Source organism: Eleginops maclovinus, chromosome 5 (assembly GCF_036324505.1).
Source record: "Eleginops maclovinus isolate JMC-PN-2008 ecotype Puerto Natales chromosome 5, JC_Emac_rtc_rv5, whole genome shotgun sequence".
NCBI classification, from domain to species: domain Eukaryota; kingdom Metazoa; phylum Chordata; class Actinopteri; order Perciformes; family Eleginopidae; genus Eleginops; species Eleginops maclovinus.
This window is the reverse complement of record NC_086353.1, coordinates 1,100,658-1,122,233: the sequence shown is the minus strand read 5'-3', so window position 1 is coordinate 1,122,233 and position 21,576 is coordinate 1,100,658. Positions and strand designations below refer to the sequence as shown.

Genomic DNA, 21,576 nt, shown 5'->3' with positions numbered 1-21,576 from the left:
GCAGTATTTTGATTTAGTAAACTTAGCGCCTGGGATAATGCACAGAGGGTGTAATGTCACACCGCTGAGAGAAAAACTGCTGGGATGGTTAATCAGTAAACTCTAGGGTGCTGTTATTATTATTTCACCACTTCAAATTCACCGCAGATTAATTAAGCTTTTCATTAACGCGGATAAATCTGTTGAAAGTAAATCCTGAGGCACGAATTAATACGAAACCCTGAAAAAAGATCACGCCCTGTGAAGATATAAATCCTCCCTGCTGTTTCAGAAGTCAAAATATTCTAACTTCAAACTCTTCTTCTTTGCCTTAACTTTCAATTACTTATTCTTTCATATCAGCCCGATGTATAATTTAAGTAGGTCTGCCGATGGGAATGACCTTTCTGAAGACCACTGCTTTAAAATAACCCTCTGGTTCTTCGATCTGTAAGGGCCTCTCTCTGTTCTGAACTCCTGAAGACTCTCGGTCATCAAAGGGATTTGTGATATTGGGCCGTAGAAATAAAGTAACTTGGGCTGACTCAATAAATTCAATGGAGAGTACAGCTGGCTCCCTCGTATCTCAGATTAGCTTTTCATTGGTCTTTTATTTTGGTTTTATCATTTTTAGTTTTTGTCTAATTCATTTCTGTATTTATTCATTTTGTTTGACTTTTACTGAGTGGATTACCTGTTTTTTAAACTCTTGCCTAATCTACATATTCTGCAGTCAAAAGGTTTTGAATTTAATTTAATTTCTCATTTTCTGTTTAGCTCATATTCCATTTTTTTTAATTCTGACTTTTTGGGGAATTATGAATTTTTCTTAGAATTTTTATATTTGACTTTTTAAAATGATTAAACAATATATAAATGTTCTGAGTTTTTTTTCAATTTCTGACTTTTTGGGGAAATATGATTCAGAATTTCACTTTTTTTTCTAAAGATTTTGACTTTCTTAATAAATCTTTTTCAGTATACTGACTTTTCTTCTGATAATTGGAATTAGTTTTTAGTTTTCTGACTTATTTTTAATAGCCTTTCCTGGAATCCTGACTGTTTTGTCAGAAATGTTGACTTTTTTAGATTCTGACATTTGTTCTGTTTCTCCCTTTTTTATTCAGCCTGTATCAGAAACATTTCTGACGTGTTTTTCATTCTGACGTTTTTCTTTGAATTATGACTTTTGGTTCAGAACTCTACATTTTTCTCAAGTGACTTAATCTTCCAAAGCAGTTTCAATAAGAACACAGACATCACCAATGCAGAGCTTTCCTTTGTGTCCATGTGTGAGTGTGTGTTCCTCAGTGAGGGTGTCTTGCCACCACTTTACCCAGACACTGGAACTTGTCGGCGGGCGTGGTGAGCAGCAGCTTGCCCTCCATCCCGCGGGGCCCGGCACACCGGGCGATGCCGGGCTCCTTGTAGCCACTCTTCACCCAGTCCGAGAGCCAGAGCAGACGACAGTCACAGTACAGAGGGTTTGCTCCAATTGCTCTGAGGAAGAGAAACAAACTGAGGGTCAGTTCACTGAGGGAGGGGGGGGGGGGGGCATGATGGAGACAGAAGGGGAAAATGAAAAGAGACGAAGGGAGGACATTTGAAAAGTAAAGAGGATGGGGAAAGGGAAAATGAAAGACGACTAGGTAGAAAGGAGAAGAGAAGGACAAGGATTAAAAAAGAAAGAGTGAAATTATGAAAAAGCATTATTTTTTAAAGCCACACGGTGGAGCCCTCAATCCTCTCACACACACACACACACACACACACACACACACACACACACACACACACACACACACACACACACACACACACACACACACACACACACACACACACACACACACACACACACCTATCAGAAGCTATAGAAGTGAAAACTACCAAGATTTTAAAAATAAATAATCTTTCACCAATTTACTGAAAAATCCTCTTCAGCTTTTTAAAACCACAGATACGACATGAAAGAAAATACTTCATGACAGTTTGATTTATTCCTTTTGTACCTTAATTCCTTTCCTCAAAGCCCAATCATCAAAGAGAAGATCTTCCTGAGCCGTTAAATGTGTATGTCAGCTCTATATTTAGCTCCACAGGGATATAAAAAGGAGATTTTTTAATCGTGTTTTTCTGCCACATTTTTGATTTGATTGGTGAAATAACGTGAAAACATTTCCCTGAGTTTTTGTTTTCATCCGTAAACAACAATAAACGTTTTGTTGCTTTACAAAGCCAGGAAATATTATGAAACAAGAAAAGGTATTCTATTTTGGGATGCTTTTTGTCACCGCAGCATGTCTGAATAATATAATAAGACAAAATACAAATAGAAAAACAAAACAAACTGTAAACAAAGCAGAAAAGATAAACCAATAGAAGTCGAAAAGAGGGTAAATAGCGTATTTTCCGGACTACAAGGCAGATAGAAGATAGAATCGGAGGATGAAACCCTCTTTATTAGTCACATGCATGCACACAGCAGAGCACACACAGTGAAATTAGTCCTCTGCATTTAACCCATCCTAGTACTAGGAGCAGTGGGCAGCTATCGTGCAGCGCCCGGGGAGCAATGGGGAGGGGGGGATTGGAGGTGTCCGGTGCCTTGCTCAAGGGCACCACAGCAGGGCCTAGGAGGTGAACTAGGACCTCTCCAAGAAGCAGTCCACTAACCATATTTCAAGTCTGTTCGGGGACTTGAACCGGCGACCCTACGATTCCTAGTCCAAGCCCCTACTGACTGAGCCACTGCTGGCGCACCTGAATATTAGCCGCACAAGCTAAAATTAGGAGGAAATCCTGTTGTTCATACATTAGCCGCACCGGACTAAAAGCCGCATTCTATCTTCATTTCGGTGGCGACTGTTTTGGCTTTCAGTCGGATCTGCACAGTTGAAACACCTCGCCCGTTTGCTCTCTGTGTGTTCACCCAGTCTTCAATAAAGTCTTTAAGTTTGGGCCATCTGCTTTTATTACCTCTGAAAGCTTTTTTCGTCTTTTTGGACTGAGCCAGTTCTTCACGCTGGCGTCTCCAACGTCTCACCATTGATTCGTTTATACCAAGGGTAAGTGCGGCAGCTCTATTTCCCTCGTTGAGAGCCAAATCGACTGCCTTTAATTTAAAAGCTGCATCATATGCATTTCTTTTGTTTGCCATAATGAGGGTTTGTGGATGAAAGCTTCCTTTGCTCCTGTAATACTCGTCTTGCTCTTGCTAAGCTAGTCTCTTTTTCGCGCTAATTCGTACGGCACTACTTTGCCTGGCGGACGGACATGTGACCAACATACCACTCTTTTCCCCCGTGACTGTGTGTCTGATCACATGCCCTTCCGCCAGCCAAAGTAGTGCCGTACAACAGCGGAACAAACCAAAACAAAACCTCTTACGATCATGAAACATCCATAGAAAAGCTGCACCGGACTATAAGACGCAGGGTTCAAAGCTTGTGCAAAAAGTAGCGGCTTATAGTCCGGAAATTACGGTACTGCAATATGTAAATCTGAGCACCAGATCATTTTACAGTCTGATTCATTACCCTTACTGGCAGGGTTTTATTTCAGAATTGATTTTATGTCTCCAGAAGACAAAAATAAAAATCCTCCCTCCCTCCTCCTCCCCTTCTCTCCTCTCCTCCCTCCAATACATCCTCAGATTGACTCACATGGGCCATGCTTGACTGAAGATGATTATACTGTACACACACACACACACACACACACACACACACACACACACACACACACACACACACACACACACACACACACACACACACACACACACACACACACACACACACACACACACACACACACATCAATAGACCTTTGGGAAGCGATAGATCTCTCCGGTTAATTCAATCCCGCAAGCAGCCACTTGAAACCACTAACTCTCTGAGAACTTGACTCTATCTGACTGACACACACACACACACACACACACACACACACACACACACACACACACACACACACACACACACACACACACACACACACACACACACACACAAACCTCATTCTGTCAGCGAGGCCTGACCCTGCTGTCTGTTACACTCATATTCAACTGTCATACTAATGTGTGTGTGTGTGTGTGTGAGAGTGTGTGTGTGTGTGTGTGAGTGTACGCTACATGTTTATTTAAAGGCTTACAGGTGAGACAGGGAGGCCACGTCGCTGAAGATGCCCTGCTGCAGCTCCGAGATGTCGTTGCCATGGAGAGAGCTGAGCGACGGCAACAGATGAGGGTCAAAAGTCAAACGGAAAACACAGTGACTTCGACAGAGGAATATGTAAAGTCCAAACCATAGATGATGTGTGTGTGTCCGTGTGTGTGTGTGTGTGTGCTCACAGTAGTCTCAGAGAGCGCAGGCCGCCAAGAGCCAGAGGGGGGATGCAGTGCAGAGAGTTGTAACTGAGGATCCTGCAGGTGAGAGTAAACAAATATCACAGTTCGATGACATCATTAATAACACACACTTTCTCCCGGATCATAATTGTTCATACCCATTAGCTTTTATCTGCACTTATGTGTCCGTTTATGTGCTTTAATTGGGCTCATGTGTATTTCTGTATGTTTCATTTAATGCCAACAACCTGCCAGGGCCTGCAGATCAAACTGAGCTTTAACGGCTAAATCTGGCACACTTCCACGATGGAGTCAATTAATTAGTGTGAGTTAAATACAAAGACAGGCAGAAGCACACGCTGTTTTTAAATATCCTGCATCGTGAGGATTTCAATTAATGGTGGCTGTTGGAATCGTATCTAAAACAAGTCAATGTAAGACATCACTAGGTGTGTGTTTGTGTGTGTGTGTGTGTGTGTGTGTGTGTGTGTGTGTGTGTGTGTGTGTGTGTGCGTGTGTGTGTGTGTGTACTCACAGAGTGGTGAGCTGGCTCATGTTGGAGAAGGAGTCGTCTGACAGTGAGCTGATTTTATTGTTGCTCAGATCTCTGGAGATGCAAAGGTCAATTCCAATTAATAGACAATAACACACACATACTGCAAACACAACACACACTACAGGGGTGTCACATACACACACACACACACACACACACACACACACACACACACACACACACACACACACACACACACACACACACACACACACACACACACACACACACACACACACACACACACACACACACACACACACACACACACACACACACACACACACACACACACACACACTGCAACCTCTCCATAAAGACACACAATTTATCCCATAAGAGTACCTTATAATAAAGCTAATTACATGAAGAAATGCATGCATGTGTGTGTGTGTGTGTGTGTGTGTGTGTGTGTGTGTGTGTGTGTGTGTGTGTGTGTGTGACAATATATATATCAAAGCTTTTTTAATGAGCTGGATTTCTCCACCACAGACTGAACCACACAGTCAACAGCGCCCCCTGCTGGATGTGTTCATGATTGCAGCCAACATGCACATGCAGCTGTTATGCATCCAGTTTATTTCCATACCTTATTGTAAAACTAAAACATTAGCTATGAGGTTGGATGCAGATTCTCATGTATAATTATTACTGTTCACATTGTCAGAAGTCAGGACAGTGGCTGTAGATGTGTTAGTGGAGAGAGAGTGGAGTGTCTCTTACACAAGCTGCAGGTATTTGAAGGTGGCTAACTCCTTGGGAACACTGGTGAACTGGTTACCATCCAGATACCTGAGAGAAAGAGAAAGTAATTCAAGTTCTTTATTTAGGACATTTCTGAACAATACATCACTGATTCAACCATAATCACGTCCCTACAAAGTCTAAAGGTCCTGATTTATTCCTCCTGAATGCATTACATCTAATTATGATCTGACAGCACATGACTTGATTAAAGTGCCAGGTTACTGCAGGAAAATATCAGGATTTTTATGTTTGATTTTCTTACATGCAGCTTTATTAAACCTATTGCTGATAATTACTGTTGCATGTGCATCCTTTACACCTGATTAAACTGGCTTATAAACTGTCTAATGTACGTCTTAAAGTCCAGCTTTCTCTTACATAAACTTGAGAAGCCTGGACCAAAGTACCTGACAGCAACAGGATTGGGTAAGGTGTTTAAAAAGTGTGTGAGTTTCCGACTTACAGCTCGGTGACGTTGCGGGGGAGTCCTCTGGGCAGAGCCTGCAGGTGTTTGTTGCTGCAGCGGACCACCGTGTCCATACAGGTGCACTGACTGGGACACTGAGGGCCGGGAGAGCAGCTGATGTCCTCCAGAACTGAACCTGGAGACACAGGAGAGGGAGGTATTAATAGCTTGAGTTCTTCTATAGATCTGAACTTTCTGTCGGTATTATAGTGTTAGGTGTGTGTGTCGTACCGTCCTCGCAGCGGAAGTCAGGGACAGCGACATCCTGCAGGGGGATTTCTCGCAGGAACGCGGGGCTCTGGCAACGAGGATTCCCCGTCACGATGCGCCGGCTCCGAAGCCACGCTCCGAACCAGGACAGACGGCAGTCGCAGTTGAAGGGGTTCGCCAGAAGATTCCTGATGGACAAGAGGAGATGAAGAGTGCTGTGTTAGAACGGCCCTGACCGAGGAGGAATGACCCGGAAGAACCTGAACAAGAGCTGTTTGAACTCTCTAGATGATTGGAGAGGAGTGTCAGAGAGTGTGTGTGTGTGTGTGTGTGTGTGTCTCTCACAGTGTGGACAGGTTGGGCAGTGTGTCGAAGGCTCCGGGCAGGATGGTGCTCAGCTGGTTGTCGTAGAGCGAGAGCAGCCGGACATTGCTCAGACCCGTGAAGCTGCCATTGTGGATACAGCTGATCTTGTTGTTCCTCAGCATCCTGCACACACACACACACACACACACACACACACACACACACACACACACACACACACACACACACACACACACACACACACACACACACACACACACACATAGTAAATTTGGATTTGAGTGCATGAGGCCATACAAAAAGGGATTGTTGTGATCCTCTTACATGAATTATTCGGGTACAGTGGGCCCATTTCACCTTTCATTTAATTTATTCATCTTATATTTTGTTACATTTTGTCTATTGTTGGACTATCGGGGTCTGATGTTCCGCCCCTCTCTCTCTGACGATGAACATACAGGAGAGGGAGGCGGTGAACTCACAGCATGCGTAGCCCCTCCATGCCTCGGAACATGCTCCCTCTCACTGACTCCAGGTGATTGGCCGTCAGGTGAAGCTCCACCACCGACGAGGCTCCGTCAAACGCTCCGTCCTCGATCTCTGAGATCTTGTTGTTGCTCAGGTTACTGGAAGAGATGAAGAGGACACGTTTTCTACATTTCGAAGAGGCCCCTCATTAAACCACACTTCCAAACATCCGACCCATCCCTTTAAGGTCATTGTTCCGGACGGACAATGAGATCTCCACAGACTTTTCCTTCGATGATTCAAACGGGTTTTTTGTCATTGTTTTAAAGTTCTTTCCGGAGTGACCTACATTTTCTTGAGCTGCGACAGACCCTTGAAGGCTCGGGTGGCCTCCAGCACCGAGAGGTCGTTGTTGTTTAGACGCCTGAAACACACAGCGGAGAGAAAACATTGTTAGCAGGAGAGTCCGTTTGGTGTGTGTGTGTGTGTGTGTGTCCACTGAGTGTGCATCCATGCATTAGAGTCCATACACACATGTCAGCATGGATATCCATAAAGTGCCGACGTGTGCGTTTGTGTGTGTGTGTGTACAGTCTGTGTGTTCATACATAGGAGTGTGTCTTGCAGAGCGGACCCCACTGGGACCGGCCATGCACTTTGAATAAAAGCATCCCACAAATAGAATATAGCTCACTGGGATTACTGGAGCCAGACTGACACAGTATTGGAAAATCACAGTCATTTTTTTAAGTGCTGATACACTAAATACTAGGAATACAGCAGCAAAAAGTATGTATTGCTTTATTGTTTCAGTCAATTAACGAGCAATAAATGTCATCGACTGGTTTCAACTTCTCAAAGGGGAGGATTTTCTGGTTTTAATTTGCATATTTTGGACAGTTGATCTGAGAAAACAAGCAATTCAGGAAGGTCTATAAAGAAAAAGCACTTTACTAACTAATGAAAAGAAAGATGGATGGAAGACCGTGATAATGGCTTTATTATTTAAGTAATTCATGAAGAAATTCATCAGAATTCAACTTTTGTAACTTCTCAAAAGTGATGATTTGCCAATTTTCTTTGTTTAAATCATATACTAATTGAATATCTATAGTATTTTGGACTTTTTGTCTGAAAGAACAAAAACTAAACTGTATGTTAGAAGATAATCATTGAGAAATTGCACCTTTTTTATGCGTATTTTACGTCCAGAAGTTACAAATATTTAGTCGATCTGATGATTATTTTAGTTATTTGTTATTGAATCAATATCCAGTGAAGTTCACTCATCAACATGTACAGTTAGCCTCATCTCTCAGAATACAGTTACTTGTTGAACTTTAACATTTCTTGCTCTGATATTTTTTATGAAAACTCAAAAAATAATTCAGTTTGTTTTATAAGTTTTAGACTTTTATTATTTCATCAGGCTCAAACCTCTGGTATCTGCTGTACGTGTGTGTGTGTGTGTGTGTGTGTGTGTGTGTGTGTGTGTGTGTGTGTGTGTGTGTGTGTGTGTGTGTGTGTCTCACAGCTCTTCGGTGGAGGAGGGCAGGTGTTCGGGGAACTTGGTGAGGCGCAGGTTGGAGCAGTCGACCACGTTGGCCTCACAGCGACACTTGGCGGGACACACCGGCTTACTGTTACACTCGTAGCTCAGACGCCTGTCCTCGGTACCTGCCCAAACACACACACACACACAAACACACACACACACACGGAAACACACAGTGAGGACAGACAGAAGTACTAACGTGGGTAAAACTTGTCTTCTTGTGGTGTGAAAGTAGTCTTTAAATAATTGAGTTATTTCCTTAAATGACATGTTGATATGAAACCTATGAAGTAAGTTTCTTCTTATGTTTTATAAATATTTTATTCTTTCTTATTATATGTATTCTTTATTCGACAATTTCTTTCTATTGTTGTGTTTTTTTTAAATATTTGTGGGTTTTTTTTGCAAATTTTTCCTTTAACTTTAATATTTTAATATATTTTTCATTTCATTTTTAATGGACATTTAACTTTTATACTTATGTGTATTTTAAATATTAGTATGTATTATTTTGCACATTATTACTTTCATTTCTAAGGGTTATAATACCTATTTTATTTCTATATTTTATTCAGCTTTTAAAAGGAGCAACTGTCAAAAAACACCATTTCTCCGGGATAAATTAAGAATTCTGATTAATTTCTCTCTCTTTTCTGGCTTCAGGTTTGTTTTAACTGGAAAGATTGGAAGCTGTCCTGGAAACTTCTACCTAAACTTGAATCTGCAGGGATTAATTTCCTCAGTTTTAAAATACAATGCTTGATTTTATATCCACATATACAGTATACGTTATTAGTCCGTCAACCAGTTCAATCAGCTGGGAACATCTGGTTCACATTTGGATCACAGATTGTTAAATTCACCCAAACTCTGTTGAGTGAATGACAAATGGTTCGGGAATCCTTCAGTCTGGCTTTGGAAGACTAATGTTGCTGTAAATCCAGCAGATATTGAGCTGAACCTTAAGATGAAACAGTGAGACGACAGATTTAGAAGTCACGTTCTGGTGCTGCCACAGTGAATACTATGGTTATTAAATCCTGTCAGGCTGCCGGAGCTCAAATGTTTTGTACTTTCAAATGTAATCAGGCACAGACAGTGAAGACTTGACGGCTTAATACAGACAAACAATCACCTGGGATGTGGTACTGCTCCTTGGCTGTCATGAAAAAGAAAGAGACACAAAACAGAAAGTCAGAAGTTTCAACAGCGGCATGCACGCACTGAAGTCCATGAAGATACAGTATGCCCTAAAAAGCCAGTTTTATATTCCAACAAAAGACTTTATGAGGTAAGCTGATCTTTTCTAACCTTAAGCTTCAATTGAAATTCAATCAGTATAAATTAACGCTGAATACGACAAAAAAAACGTAATTTTAAAGTAAAATATGCATTAAAAACGAGCTTCTGTGTACCTTAATAATGCAATGTTTGTCTGCTAACATTGTTTATTGTGTCAGGATGAGGGCTTTTTTTTAAAGAGTACTCTTTTATGTTTCTAAAATGTCAGGAATTAAAGAACAATATTTAGCTTACGATGATTTTAAGGAAAGAAATGCCCCAAATGATCACTGTTGAGAAGCTAGAACAGCTGTTTTTTCACTGCAGTAAACACACGCACACGCACACGCACACACACACACGCACACACGCACACACACACACACACACACATACACACACACACACACACACACACACACACACACACACACACACACACACACACACACTGACCGGAGCAGCGGAACTTGCTGCTCTTGATCTGAGCGATGCGCTTGTTGGCGAGGCGGCGGGGGCTGGCACAGCGCGCTCCGCTGGTCTCGATGGGGTTGGAGCGCAGGAAGTCGGCCAGCCACTTCACATTACAGTCACACACGAAGGGGTTCTGGGCCAGGTGGCTGATGGGAAATCACAAGGGGGGCAGGACATCAGTCAGATCAGGCTGAATGGAGTGGAACAGAACTTAAAATAGCGTGTGTGTGTGTGTGCTCACAGTGTCTGGATGCTGTGCAGGGAGCTGAAGGTGCCTTTAGCCAGACTCTGGATCTTGTTGTCGTACAGCGACAGCAGGGCCAAGTTCTCCAGGTCTTTGAACACGGACGCTCTGATGCAGTGGATCTTATTGGCGTTCAGCAGCCTGAGAAACACCAGAGAGCATCAGGTACTGGTTACTGGTTTCCAGTAAGTGCTTTTAATGGTTTACAAGGCTTTAAATAACCTTTCCCTGACATACCTAAGTGACACTACACTACTAGAGGAAAACTACAACAAAAAACAACAGCAACATCTATTGGAATTTTTAAAAGTTAGTTAATTTGGCTTTTCATTTTGGGGCAATTGTAATTTTAGCAGTATTCCTGTTGCTTTGATATAACTCTTTCTGTATATTCATACCTTGTTTTTAATTATGCTTCTCCATTTTTATTGTCATACTCTATAAAGCATGAAAGTTGCAATCTAAATAAAGTCCATTATTATTAATATTATTATTAAACTCCATCGTTAGGATGTGTCTTCATTGCAAAACCTTCTTCTGAAATATATGACATATATACATGACGACAACTCACAGGTTACAGATGGTACACCGTTCAAAAAAGTGACCTCACAGCATGTTAATGGATTTACTGCAGCTGGACGTCACAGAGACACCTACTAGTTTCCATCCAACGCTCCGACACATGATGGGCTCTTTCAGTTTATTTGTCAATAGATGCTCAGTGTGGTTTTGGACTTACAGCAGCTCCACAGAGGAAAGGCCATCAAACACTCCGCTGGGCAGCTCCGTGATCTTATTCCCGTACAGCACCCTGCACACAGAGACAGCTTATTAGAGACACCGTGTTCCAGCGCATTCAAAAAGAGTGCTGCTATGATCTTTTATTTTCAATTCACATCGTTATAAACACACTTACTCCTTTGGTAAAACATTCACGTGGCTGCACAAACGATGAACAGATACATACAGTATAGGGATAAGTGAACACACACACACACACTACATGAAGACACACAGACCAGCAGGCCACCCGCTGTGATTGTGTGTAAGTTCTGATATTTCATAAATAATTGTGTTTACAGAGAGCAGGCGCCACTTTTGAATTATTCATAGCAGCAGATGAAGAACACACGCATGCGGTGCAAACATACGGAGGTATAGACAGGCTTAACGCAGACATATGTAAACACATATTGGTATAGGCACTCTGATAACACTCTAACAGACAGACGGACACACACACACACACACACACACACACACACACACACACACACACACACACACACACACACACACAGAATCAGTGTGTTACTTACAGGGAGTTGAGAGCTCGGAGGCCGTGGAAAGCATCAGGAGCAATCTCAGATATCTGGTTGTTACTCAGGTCTCTGGGAAAGAAACAAATAATACATAGACACACAAACAAGTACAAACACAGACTTAAGTCACAGAAGCAAAATACACTTATATAATAATATATATAAACAAAATGTGACTTCAGGTCACCACCGCTAAGCTAAAGGTGGCTAATGTTGGGCTATAAAGGAACTACAGCACGGTCACATGACTTCAGGTCACCACCGCTAAGCTAAAGGCGGCTAATGTTGGGCTCTAAAGGAACTACAGCACGGTCACATGACTTCACGTCACCACCGCTAAGCTTAAGGCGGCTAATGTTGGGCTCTAAAGGAACTACAGCACGGTCACATGACTTCAGGTCTCCACCGCTAAGCTAAAGGAGGCTAATGTTGGGCTATAAAGGAACTACAGCACGGTCACATGACTTCAGGTCTCCACCGCTAAGCTAAAGGTGGCTAATGTTGGGCGTGATGACGTTTAGTCGTCTCATTTAGAGACTTGTTAGGAACAGCTGTTATTTGTATTCACCAGTGGGATATTTATTGAGGTATTTTAAGTAGAAGAACAAAATCTCTTCGGCTTGTGTTAGTCAGACCTTATTTCAGGCTGTCAACCAAAAACCTTCGAACTCTACTGATTAACTTGATACTGCCTGATTCAAATGGTTGTTTTAATATCTTGTGACTGTATTTTGGCAGAAAAGCCTCCAGGGTCAAAACACACACGAATCCTCAAATCAAATCAAATCAAATAAAAGACAGTTATAGGGACGAGAAACCCGACCCAATGTGGAATCCAGTCAGAGCTTTTCTGCCGGCCAACTTTTAGTTTTCACTCTGACTTGTTCTGGCCGCACAACCACAACATGTCAGATTATAAAGTCCTTGTTCTGCTGCCACACGTCCGTCGCTCCACTGTCATAATAAATGTGAGGAGAAACAACTTAAAGACGCCTGGTAATGTAATCAACCCCTCTCTGAAGCCCTGGGACTGTCTCATAGTGATGATGTAAGAGGACGAGGGGGGGAAGAGACGAATAAGATTGAGAGGGAAAGGGAAACCACAAACAGAGAAAATGTCTTAGAATAGAAATTGGCAAAGTAAAATAATAAAAAGAGACTAAAATGAACATTGTTATTGGGGTCGAATGTGCAATTTAGACACCAGATCGCAGTGATGAGCATTTGATTCATCGTGCATGACCATTAAACGTTTTTGGATTGGGAGTGCATTTCTTTTACAGGCTGACATAAATCAAGCGCTGCTTCAAGCTGAAAATCCACAGGGGATGTTTGTTATGTCGAGCAGGAAAACCACAGCAGAGGAAGAAGAGATCCAGTTGGCAGATCAGAGTAAAAAACAGTGACGTTTTCCCAGCGGTATCGGCCCTTTGGAGGCTGGCATACTATCATCTCATTGGTTGAGATGACATTTAAGGGGTGGAGCCATAACACCACAGCTTCTTTGGCTATATGGAGCAAATCTATCTTCCTTTAAAAAGACCTCCTATGAAGAAGATGTATATGTAATCATTTGGTGCCATTATAATTATAATTATGCTTTAAATCATAGAAGCTATGAGGTATGTAAGATCTTCTTTTTTTAAAGGCTTTTATTGATACAAAACACACATTGATAAAGTCTTAAATAAATGTGTTTTAATCTAAAATATTGGACATGAATTATAGAATATTTACAAGTAAAAATCAGCTAATTTTCTATGAAGTGGACGTCAACATTTGAGCTAGATCTTGAATGCTTCTCAATTACAGTTTTGTAACCAGTAAGTAATGCGGATATCAGGTAGTGCTGAAACCAGTTGATTGAATTAAAAGCAGGAATTTTTTCGCACTGTACTTTATAACTCTATTTATCAATTCATGTTTAGCAATCAAGCCACCTGGGTCTTAAAAGTGAGCCGGTACAGAAGTAAACTTAAACTGCAGAGCGAATCCACTGGTTGCAAAATTAAGTCAAATTTGATGGAAGTCTACGAGAAAATGACCCAACTCTTCACTTCCTTTGTTATTTCAGTAAAACATTTTCATGATGAGTTTATGGTTTCAATGCCTAGTTTAAAGTCGTCTTCAATACAGCATGATGGTCTGTGCGCTCCGTTTCTTTGTCTTGTAACTTTTTAGACATTAATAGTTCCTGACAGTTATTTGCAAACATCTTGGTCGTCTAAAAATGTAGTTTTAATTGACTTCAACCACTCAAGATGTCCACAAGACAAAGGGTGACGTCATGGTTACTACTTCTTTTATGCAGTCTATAGTCACTGTGTTATGTTCAAAGGAGGAACGTGGGAAAATCATTGATATTCGTACAAAAAGTTATTCGTGTATTAGTACAAGTATGTCTTTAGAGGACTCACATGCGACGAAGCTTCTTGTAGGAGGTAAAGGCGCCTGGAGGAACCGACTTGATGCCATTCTGCTCCAAACGACTGGAAAAAGAGACACCGATAAACATATTAAAAATAAAGTGTTGTAGGAGCGATTATAAGAGAGGTCATCTCAGTATGATCTTTACTCTGTTAGGTGAGAGAGGACTGTCATTTATATCAGTTACAAATGTTTGGTTTTCCTCTGGGATACTCACATCTCGGTCATGGCCTCCGGCAGGTGTGCGGGGATGGCGGTGAGGCCCCTCCCTCGACAGTCCACGATGTTGTTGCTGCAGGAACACATGGGGGGACAGGAGCCCGACGCCAGGCTGCACGGCTGCACGAACGCACTGCCGCCGTTCCCTACAAACAAATCACATTTACAACTCCATCACACACACTAACACCTCAGTGGGTTGTGTCTACTTTACGTGGGAAAACATGTCATTTCAATCAATTCCCATTTATTTGTTTACAGCACAGAAATCTTTACTAAGAAGAAACAATAAAGTGTGAATACAAATAAAAACACCCCTGTTCTGTATTCTGTACCTGAGCAGGCGAAGTCGCTCTTTCTTAGCTCGGCCAGGTTCAGGCCCCTCAGCGTGGGGGGGGAGCTGCACTGAGTGTAGAGACCCAGAGACACTCGCTGCCTCAGCCAGGGAGACAACCAGGCCAGGTGACAGTCACAGCGCAGGGAGTTAGAGTGCAGGCGGCTGGGGGGGAGGTGTGAAGAGGAAGGGATGGAGAAGGGAGATCAGGGGAGGAAGTAGGATGAAGGGAGGGAGGGAAAAGTAAAGGAAATATGGGACAGTGAAATATAAAAGTGAGCAGAAAATCAAGATGGAATTGAAGGAGAGTGTGACACAAGAGAAGAGTAAATGCAAAGAGAAAAGGGAGTGAGAAGGGAGATGAAGGTAGGTAAGGAGGGAGGGAAAGAGGACAGGTGGGAGTGAAGGATTGTGGAAAACATGAAGGAGAATTGGTGGGAGGGTGAAGTGGAAAGTGGAAATTGAGAGTGTAGAGGGAAGGAAAGAAAAATGGAAAGAGAAATGTGTGAAGGAAGGTAGCAACAGGGAACAAGGAAAGAGGAAGGGAGAGAGAGGGGAGATCAGAGGAGGAAGTGGGAGTAAAGTGGGAAAAAGGACAGGTGGGAGTGAAGAAATCATGAGAGAATAGGGGGGAATATAAGTCCAAGAATTGCAGAGTGGGACAAAAGACATGGAGGTATGGAAAGAGGAAGAGGTGAAGGAAGAAAGATTTTAGACGACAGGAGAAATGAATTAATAAAATGAGGGACAAAATAAGGAAAAGGGGAGAAAAGTGAAGACAAATAAGAAAGAAGTATTGTTAAGTTTGTGTTCAAATATCACTGAGTTTCTGTTTCTAGAGTGTGGAATTCTGGGTAGTGTAGTGCATTGAGGTGAAGGACTCACAAGGTGCGGAGCTTCGGCATGTGGTTGAAACTGGAGACGGGGATGGTACTGATGTTGTTGTTGTTCAGCGTCCTGCCAGGGAGGGAGGGAGGGAGGGAGACAGAAAGAGGAAACAATCACAATAGAAAAGGAGGAAGAGGAGGGAGGAGACGGTATAGAGAGAAATAGATGAGAAGGTATCATCATCATCAGTATAATTCACTGCAGTATATTTTAAAACACACAGATGGAAATTGACTGTCACTGAAATGCAAATCGACCTGAACTTGGTCGATGTTCAATGGTTTCCAGGATACTCACAGTACTTCCAGAGACCTCAGCGCTCTGAACGCTCCCTCTTCGATGCAGCTGATGTGGTTTTTATCCAGCTGACTGGTGATGAGAAGAACACAAAACCAGAACAATAATAATCAATCAATCAATCAATGGAGCAAGAAACATTGGAAAGTAGACACCATATTTTTGTTTGACTATTTTTATTGTGTGTATTTTGTGTGTGTGTGTGTGTGTGTGTGTGTGTGTGTGTGTGTGTGTGTGTGTGTCCTTTTTCTCACAGGTTTTTGAGGTCCATGGCTCCTCTGAAGGCTCTCCTTGGGACGGCCTGGATGGCATTTTCACTCAAATCCCTGAAAAACCAGAAGACAGAAACATACTGATGAACATTTAAACCAAACTCAATAAAGCATCGTAAGTTCCAGATCTTAATGTACGGTAGTTTCCTGCCTCTGTGCTTGCAAACACACTGGCTCACCCTGCATCCTTTACTCCATCAATCCAGTAATTTAAAGACCGATCCGCTCCATTACCAGCTAGTTTCCCACCAATCTAAACACCACTTCCTCTTTATCTTAATGTCATTTTTCACTTCAGCCCTGAGGGATCTGTGGGGGGGAGATACAGCTAAGAGAGGGTCACATGTGCCGGCTTCACAATGAGTGGTGCAGGAATGATGTATCCTATGCCCTGGAAATGAGTTAGCACTTCCAGTGTCCCTCGTCTCAAACTCAATGTGTTGTTGGTAAGATGCTGGAAATAAGGTCTGTGGTTAATGCAAGCGGAAGAGACAGACAAACAACAGCAGCTGATCAAGGCAAAACTACTGGGGTGAATGTGTGTGTGTGTGTGTGTGTGTGTGTGTGTGTGTGTGTGTGTGTGTGTGTGTGTGTGAGTGACAGATAGACTGCCCTGGAGGACCTCAGACTCACACTCCATTAACGTCAGGGTCAAACCAGAGAGCCTGACAGAGGAGGAATCACCCGCTCACCCGAGACACACACTGCTCACATAACGCACTGTCTGACATCCAGCCTCAGAACACACTCACACACACACAATGTTACACTGAATTAGTCTTCTCTGCAGAACAGGACAGTGTAGTTTAATATATCATACACCGTACTACACTTCACTCCACAACCAAATACTTTAACAAGTCATTATGCCTATGTCTGGAGCTCTACCGGACTGAAATATCATGTTGGAATGGAGGAGGGTGCTAATATGCTACATGCTAACATGCTTAACGTCAGAGCGCTAACAGATGTAAAGTTGGATTTCAATATACTAACTATTGGTAGTAAGGAGCTTACTGGGTCTGAGATGTCCTTTAATGGCCACCGTACAGTGGTTAAGTCTTGGATTCAGGTAAAGTTATGCCTGTTTCTCTGACCATCTCAAAGACAAACTTAATTTAAAGAGGTAAATACTGCATGCCTATTTTAGAATACAAAAACATGCTTGAGGAACAAAGCATTTATTAGCATTTTAGTTTCATTTTGAGGGATATAGGAATACAAGTAAATCACATTCTTTGTATCATTCTTTCATTTTAGGGAATAACCAGATGGTCTTTTGATCTAAAAGATGTCAGAAAGAGGTGAAGATTTTCCATCCTGGTTTATCAAACTCTCCTATGTCTATGTTGAGGATGTTGTGTCAGTCCAAAACCCAAGAAACATGTGGTTTAATATAATATTAAACCACAAACAGCAACACATCTCAACATTGAGTGGCGGAAAATAGCATTTTTGCTTGAAAAGTTACTTTAAAAAACAATCAATCACCAAATAGTTGGCCATTGTCTTTCTGTCGAAGGAGTATGGGTTGCAGATCTATTGAGCATCATCCGTCAGTTTCCTGTAGCCTCTGTCAAATGTTCAGCGGTACACCAGAGGAAGTCAGCGGTAAAAATCCCCAAACACAGCTTGAAATAAAACGGGAAGTGAATGAAAGTAAACTCCACACTGTCGCTGTGGTTCAGAAGCATAACGCTGAGTCTGAGACATGAAACAACAGTGAGGAGGTGATGAGGGATATACAGAGTGACGGAGGAGTGACAAGTGGATGGAGAGTGGACATGATGGAGGTCAGGGTAAGAAAATAAATAAGCCATCAAGAAGATTTTAAAGAGATTTGGAGCAGAAGAGAGAGGCTGTTATGTCGATGGAGACGGAGAGGAGACATGGAGGCTTGATAGAAAGAGACAGAGGAGAGAAGAAGTCCGGCTCCACAAACAGTTTTTCTGCTTCACTTCAGAGGGAGCTGAAGGTCAGTGAACCAAACTAACCCTTCCCTTAGTGTCTGACCCTCTCTCTGATCCAGACAGTACACTTAATCTCTCCTGGACCTCAGCGGCAGAAAACTAATGTTGTCAGAAGGATTGTAGTTGTGTGTGTCAAAAATAATTTAGAGATTTGCAGGATGCTTACGGGACAGTATGAGGAGACTAAGTCTGAACCGTGGAGAGCTGTTTCCTTTTAGGAAACACAACTGGAAGCTCTTTTAGTTCCAAGAGTAGTTAACATGTTCACCAATAAATAATAAGCCATATTGACAAACGTAAGCGGGCTAATGGGATGATAACTGTTGTACAGGGTTTTCCCAACACATTTTGGACGAGTGGCAGGCAGCAGGCTGACACTGAAACTGAGATTTCTGATCCTTTGTTTCACTCTCCTTTCTTCTGGATAGGAAGTAAAGAAACCGGAGCTCTGGGTTTATTTGTTGTTGGAGGTGCAATATATGACTCTCAGCTTTAAGACGTGAAGACACTATGATTTTCCTCTTCACTCTCATGCAGGATTGTCACCAGAAAGTGGGCAGGGCTTAATTTGGGCCCGAAGTGACGTTAGCGCCTCATGCTATATTTTTATAGAAACGCTGTTGTTTTTGATTAAAGGATTAATGATTTGTTCCATCAAGTGTCAGAAAATAGTGAAAATGTCGATCCTAATTTCTTGAATCCCAAGGTGAAGTCTTTAAATGTCTTGTAATGTCAAGTAAAAAACTAAATATATTTAGTTTAATCTGATAAGAAAGAGAAAAGCAGGAAATCTCCATATTTGAAAGGTCGAAAACAGCATTTTTTTGTTGCATTTAAATAATGATGGATCAATTATCAAAGTATCTGGCAGTTATTTGTCTGTCAATCAACTTACCAATTCATATTAATAATGCATTTTATTTATATAGGCGCCTCCTGAGGCTCTCAAGGTCGCTGTGCAAGATACACAATCACAAAATCAAAACAAAACAGCGGCAGAAAAAACAAGAACATTAAGAGTGTAATGAATAAGAACAGAGGATGCGACGTGAGTAGAGATCAGGGTGGATATGCAAGTGTGGAGATGTTTTGAGACGTGGTTTGAGTCAATATTCTGGAGGTCAGGAGGGAGGGAGTTCCAGATTTGTTTCATAATCATTACAACTTGTGACCATTTAGATTAGAAGTCTTGCTTTATTCCATCTTTTCCCTCGTCTCAGATCTTATTTTATGAAGTGTATTCTTTAACTGCTGCAAATTATACTGCATACAGTCATAGGTGGCGATTCTGTGATTCTGTGATTGCACCGAAGGGAAATTAAACTGTCCGTTGACAATATCGGGATAATTGGGCGTACAGAAGCAGAGAATAAGCTGAGCTGAGCTTTAACTGAGAGCTGAACCCATGTCTGAATCCAATATTAAAGCGTCTCCTTGTCCAGACTCATTTACGCTTCATACAGTGAGGTCATGTTGCATCCCCTTCTAAATCGCTGCCGTCTGACCTAATTGGATAAGTGCAACTATACAACACGCTGTCCGTTATCAATCAGATACACAGGTGCACCTAATGGGAAACACAGTATAGAAAGCAAGGTTCATTAAGAGGTATACTCCAATAAAAGCTATTAGAAAAACACATATACTTTCAAGAGGGGTAGCAGCTCTCTCTTATGTTCTCACACACACACACACACACACACACACACACACACACACACACACACACACACACACACACACACACACACACACACACACACACACACACACACACACACACACACACACACACACACACACACACACACACACACACACACACACACACACACACACACACACACCAATATTAAAAAATGCTTTCCCATCAGGTTGTCAAGATATCTGTTGCCCGGAGAACAGCATGCTGGATATGATGTTTACTGGAGGGAAACACAGACTGGTCACAGCTGGACGTGTGTGTGTGTGTGTGTGTGTGTGTGTGTGTGTGTGTGTGTGTGTGTGTGTGTGTGTGTGTGTGTGTGTGTGTGTGTGTGTGTGTGGACAGTAGGTATTCTCATAGTATTTGCTCTCTCTGCTATCTCCTCTATTCATTTTCTGATCCGTTCTGTCATCCGTTGTGTCCCCGTCCTCCCTCCCCTCCGTCCTGCCTCGCTCCTCTTCATCCTTTCTTTGTTCCCTCGTCTCTCCTGTCGTTTCAATATCCCCCCCACCCCCTCCCTTACCCCTCCCTCTATCCCTGCTCACAGAGGAGGGTGAGAAAGGTAAACTTTCCCACTCGTCTTCCACTGATCACCTCTCTGTCCATCCCTCCCAACAGGGGGTCAAACACGGGTTAGATTCAGTGAGGTTTGCACGACATAATACAAAGCGCACAAAACACACAAATGAAGCTGTTGCTCACATAATACTGAGTACATTAAAGATGCTGTATGTGTTTTGGTGTTATTGCTGACTTCTTTGTTCGTCTCAATGTTCACTTTGTTCATTAAAGACAACAAATAATGTCAACAAGATATTTTTGTAGCTTAGCAAACGGACTGAAAGCAGATACAGTTATATATTTATTGCATTTCATTTTAATTGAGATATTAAACAATGCAATTGCATGTCTTGTTTTGCTCTTTTCCTGCAGCTTCATTCAAGCATTTGCTCTGTCTTGTTTTTTATATTCTGTTCCTGTTGATATTAACAAGTATGTTTTCTGGTAAAGATGTCAAGCAGCAACAGGGAGAAGCATTGCATCACCACTCACAATTCACCAGTGTTCATTTACAGTTTTCTTTGGAGGGCAACACAATAGTTCAAAGCCTCCTTAAATGAAACCAAGCAGCAGCAGAAACACACCATAATCTGGTTGTGTGGACAGATGCATCTGAAAACTATGTCCTTCTCCCCAACACCAAATCTGCAGATCAAGCTGGAAGTAAACACAGGAAGAGCACTTGACTGGAGTTACAAAAGCACTAAATAACTCCCTCACGACTACACACAGACACAGACACAGACACAGGCGCACGCGCACGCGCACACACACACACACACACACACACACCTCTTGAGTGACCCTCAGCAGGCAGGTCAGCAGACAGAGTCAGAGCAACAACATGGTTAATATTTTATTGTAGTAGTCTGGTCTCTGCAGCCCAACACATTCAATAAGTTATAATAACGGAAAATAAA

General features: G+C 42.1%; 1 protein-coding gene across 1 annotated transcript in view; it reads right to left on the bottom strand.

Annotated features, from left to right (window-relative positions):
• Window positions 1-21,576, bottom strand: part of slit1b (slit homolog 1b (Drosophila)) — a 57,163-nt gene that overhangs the window by 9,652 nt on the left and 25,935 nt on the right. Inside the window, exons 5-26 of the mRNA XM_063883689.1 lie at window positions 16,403-16,474; window positions 16,149-16,220; window positions 15,849-15,920; window positions 14,965-15,128; window positions 14,628-14,775; window positions 14,401-14,472; window positions 11,981-12,052; window positions 11,401-11,472; window positions 10,656-10,799; window positions 10,397-10,560; window positions 9,795-9,818; window positions 8,637-8,781; window positions 7,454-7,528; window positions 7,119-7,262; window positions 6,655-6,798; window positions 6,331-6,497; window positions 6,097-6,229; window positions 5,610-5,678; window positions 4,866-4,937; window positions 4,334-4,405; window positions 4,135-4,206; window positions 1,316-1,479 (exon numbers count right to left, since the gene is read on the bottom strand). Coding sequence (XP_063739759.1) covers window positions 1,316-1,479; window positions 4,135-4,206; window positions 4,334-4,405; window positions 4,866-4,937; window positions 5,610-5,678; window positions 6,097-6,229; window positions 6,331-6,497; window positions 6,655-6,798; window positions 7,119-7,262; window positions 7,454-7,528; window positions 8,637-8,781; window positions 9,795-9,818; window positions 10,397-10,560; window positions 10,656-10,799; window positions 11,401-11,472; window positions 11,981-12,052; window positions 14,401-14,472; window positions 14,628-14,775; window positions 14,965-15,128; window positions 15,849-15,920; window positions 16,149-16,220; window positions 16,403-16,474 — 2,333 coding nt within the window. The remainder of the gene's footprint in view (window positions 1-1,315; window positions 1,480-4,134; window positions 4,207-4,333; window positions 4,406-4,865; window positions 4,938-5,609; window positions 5,679-6,096; window positions 6,230-6,330; window positions 6,498-6,654; window positions 6,799-7,118; window positions 7,263-7,453; window positions 7,529-8,636; window positions 8,782-9,794; window positions 9,819-10,396; window positions 10,561-10,655; window positions 10,800-11,400; window positions 11,473-11,980; window positions 12,053-14,400; window positions 14,473-14,627; window positions 14,776-14,964; window positions 15,129-15,848; window positions 15,921-16,148; window positions 16,221-16,402; window positions 16,475-21,576) is intronic.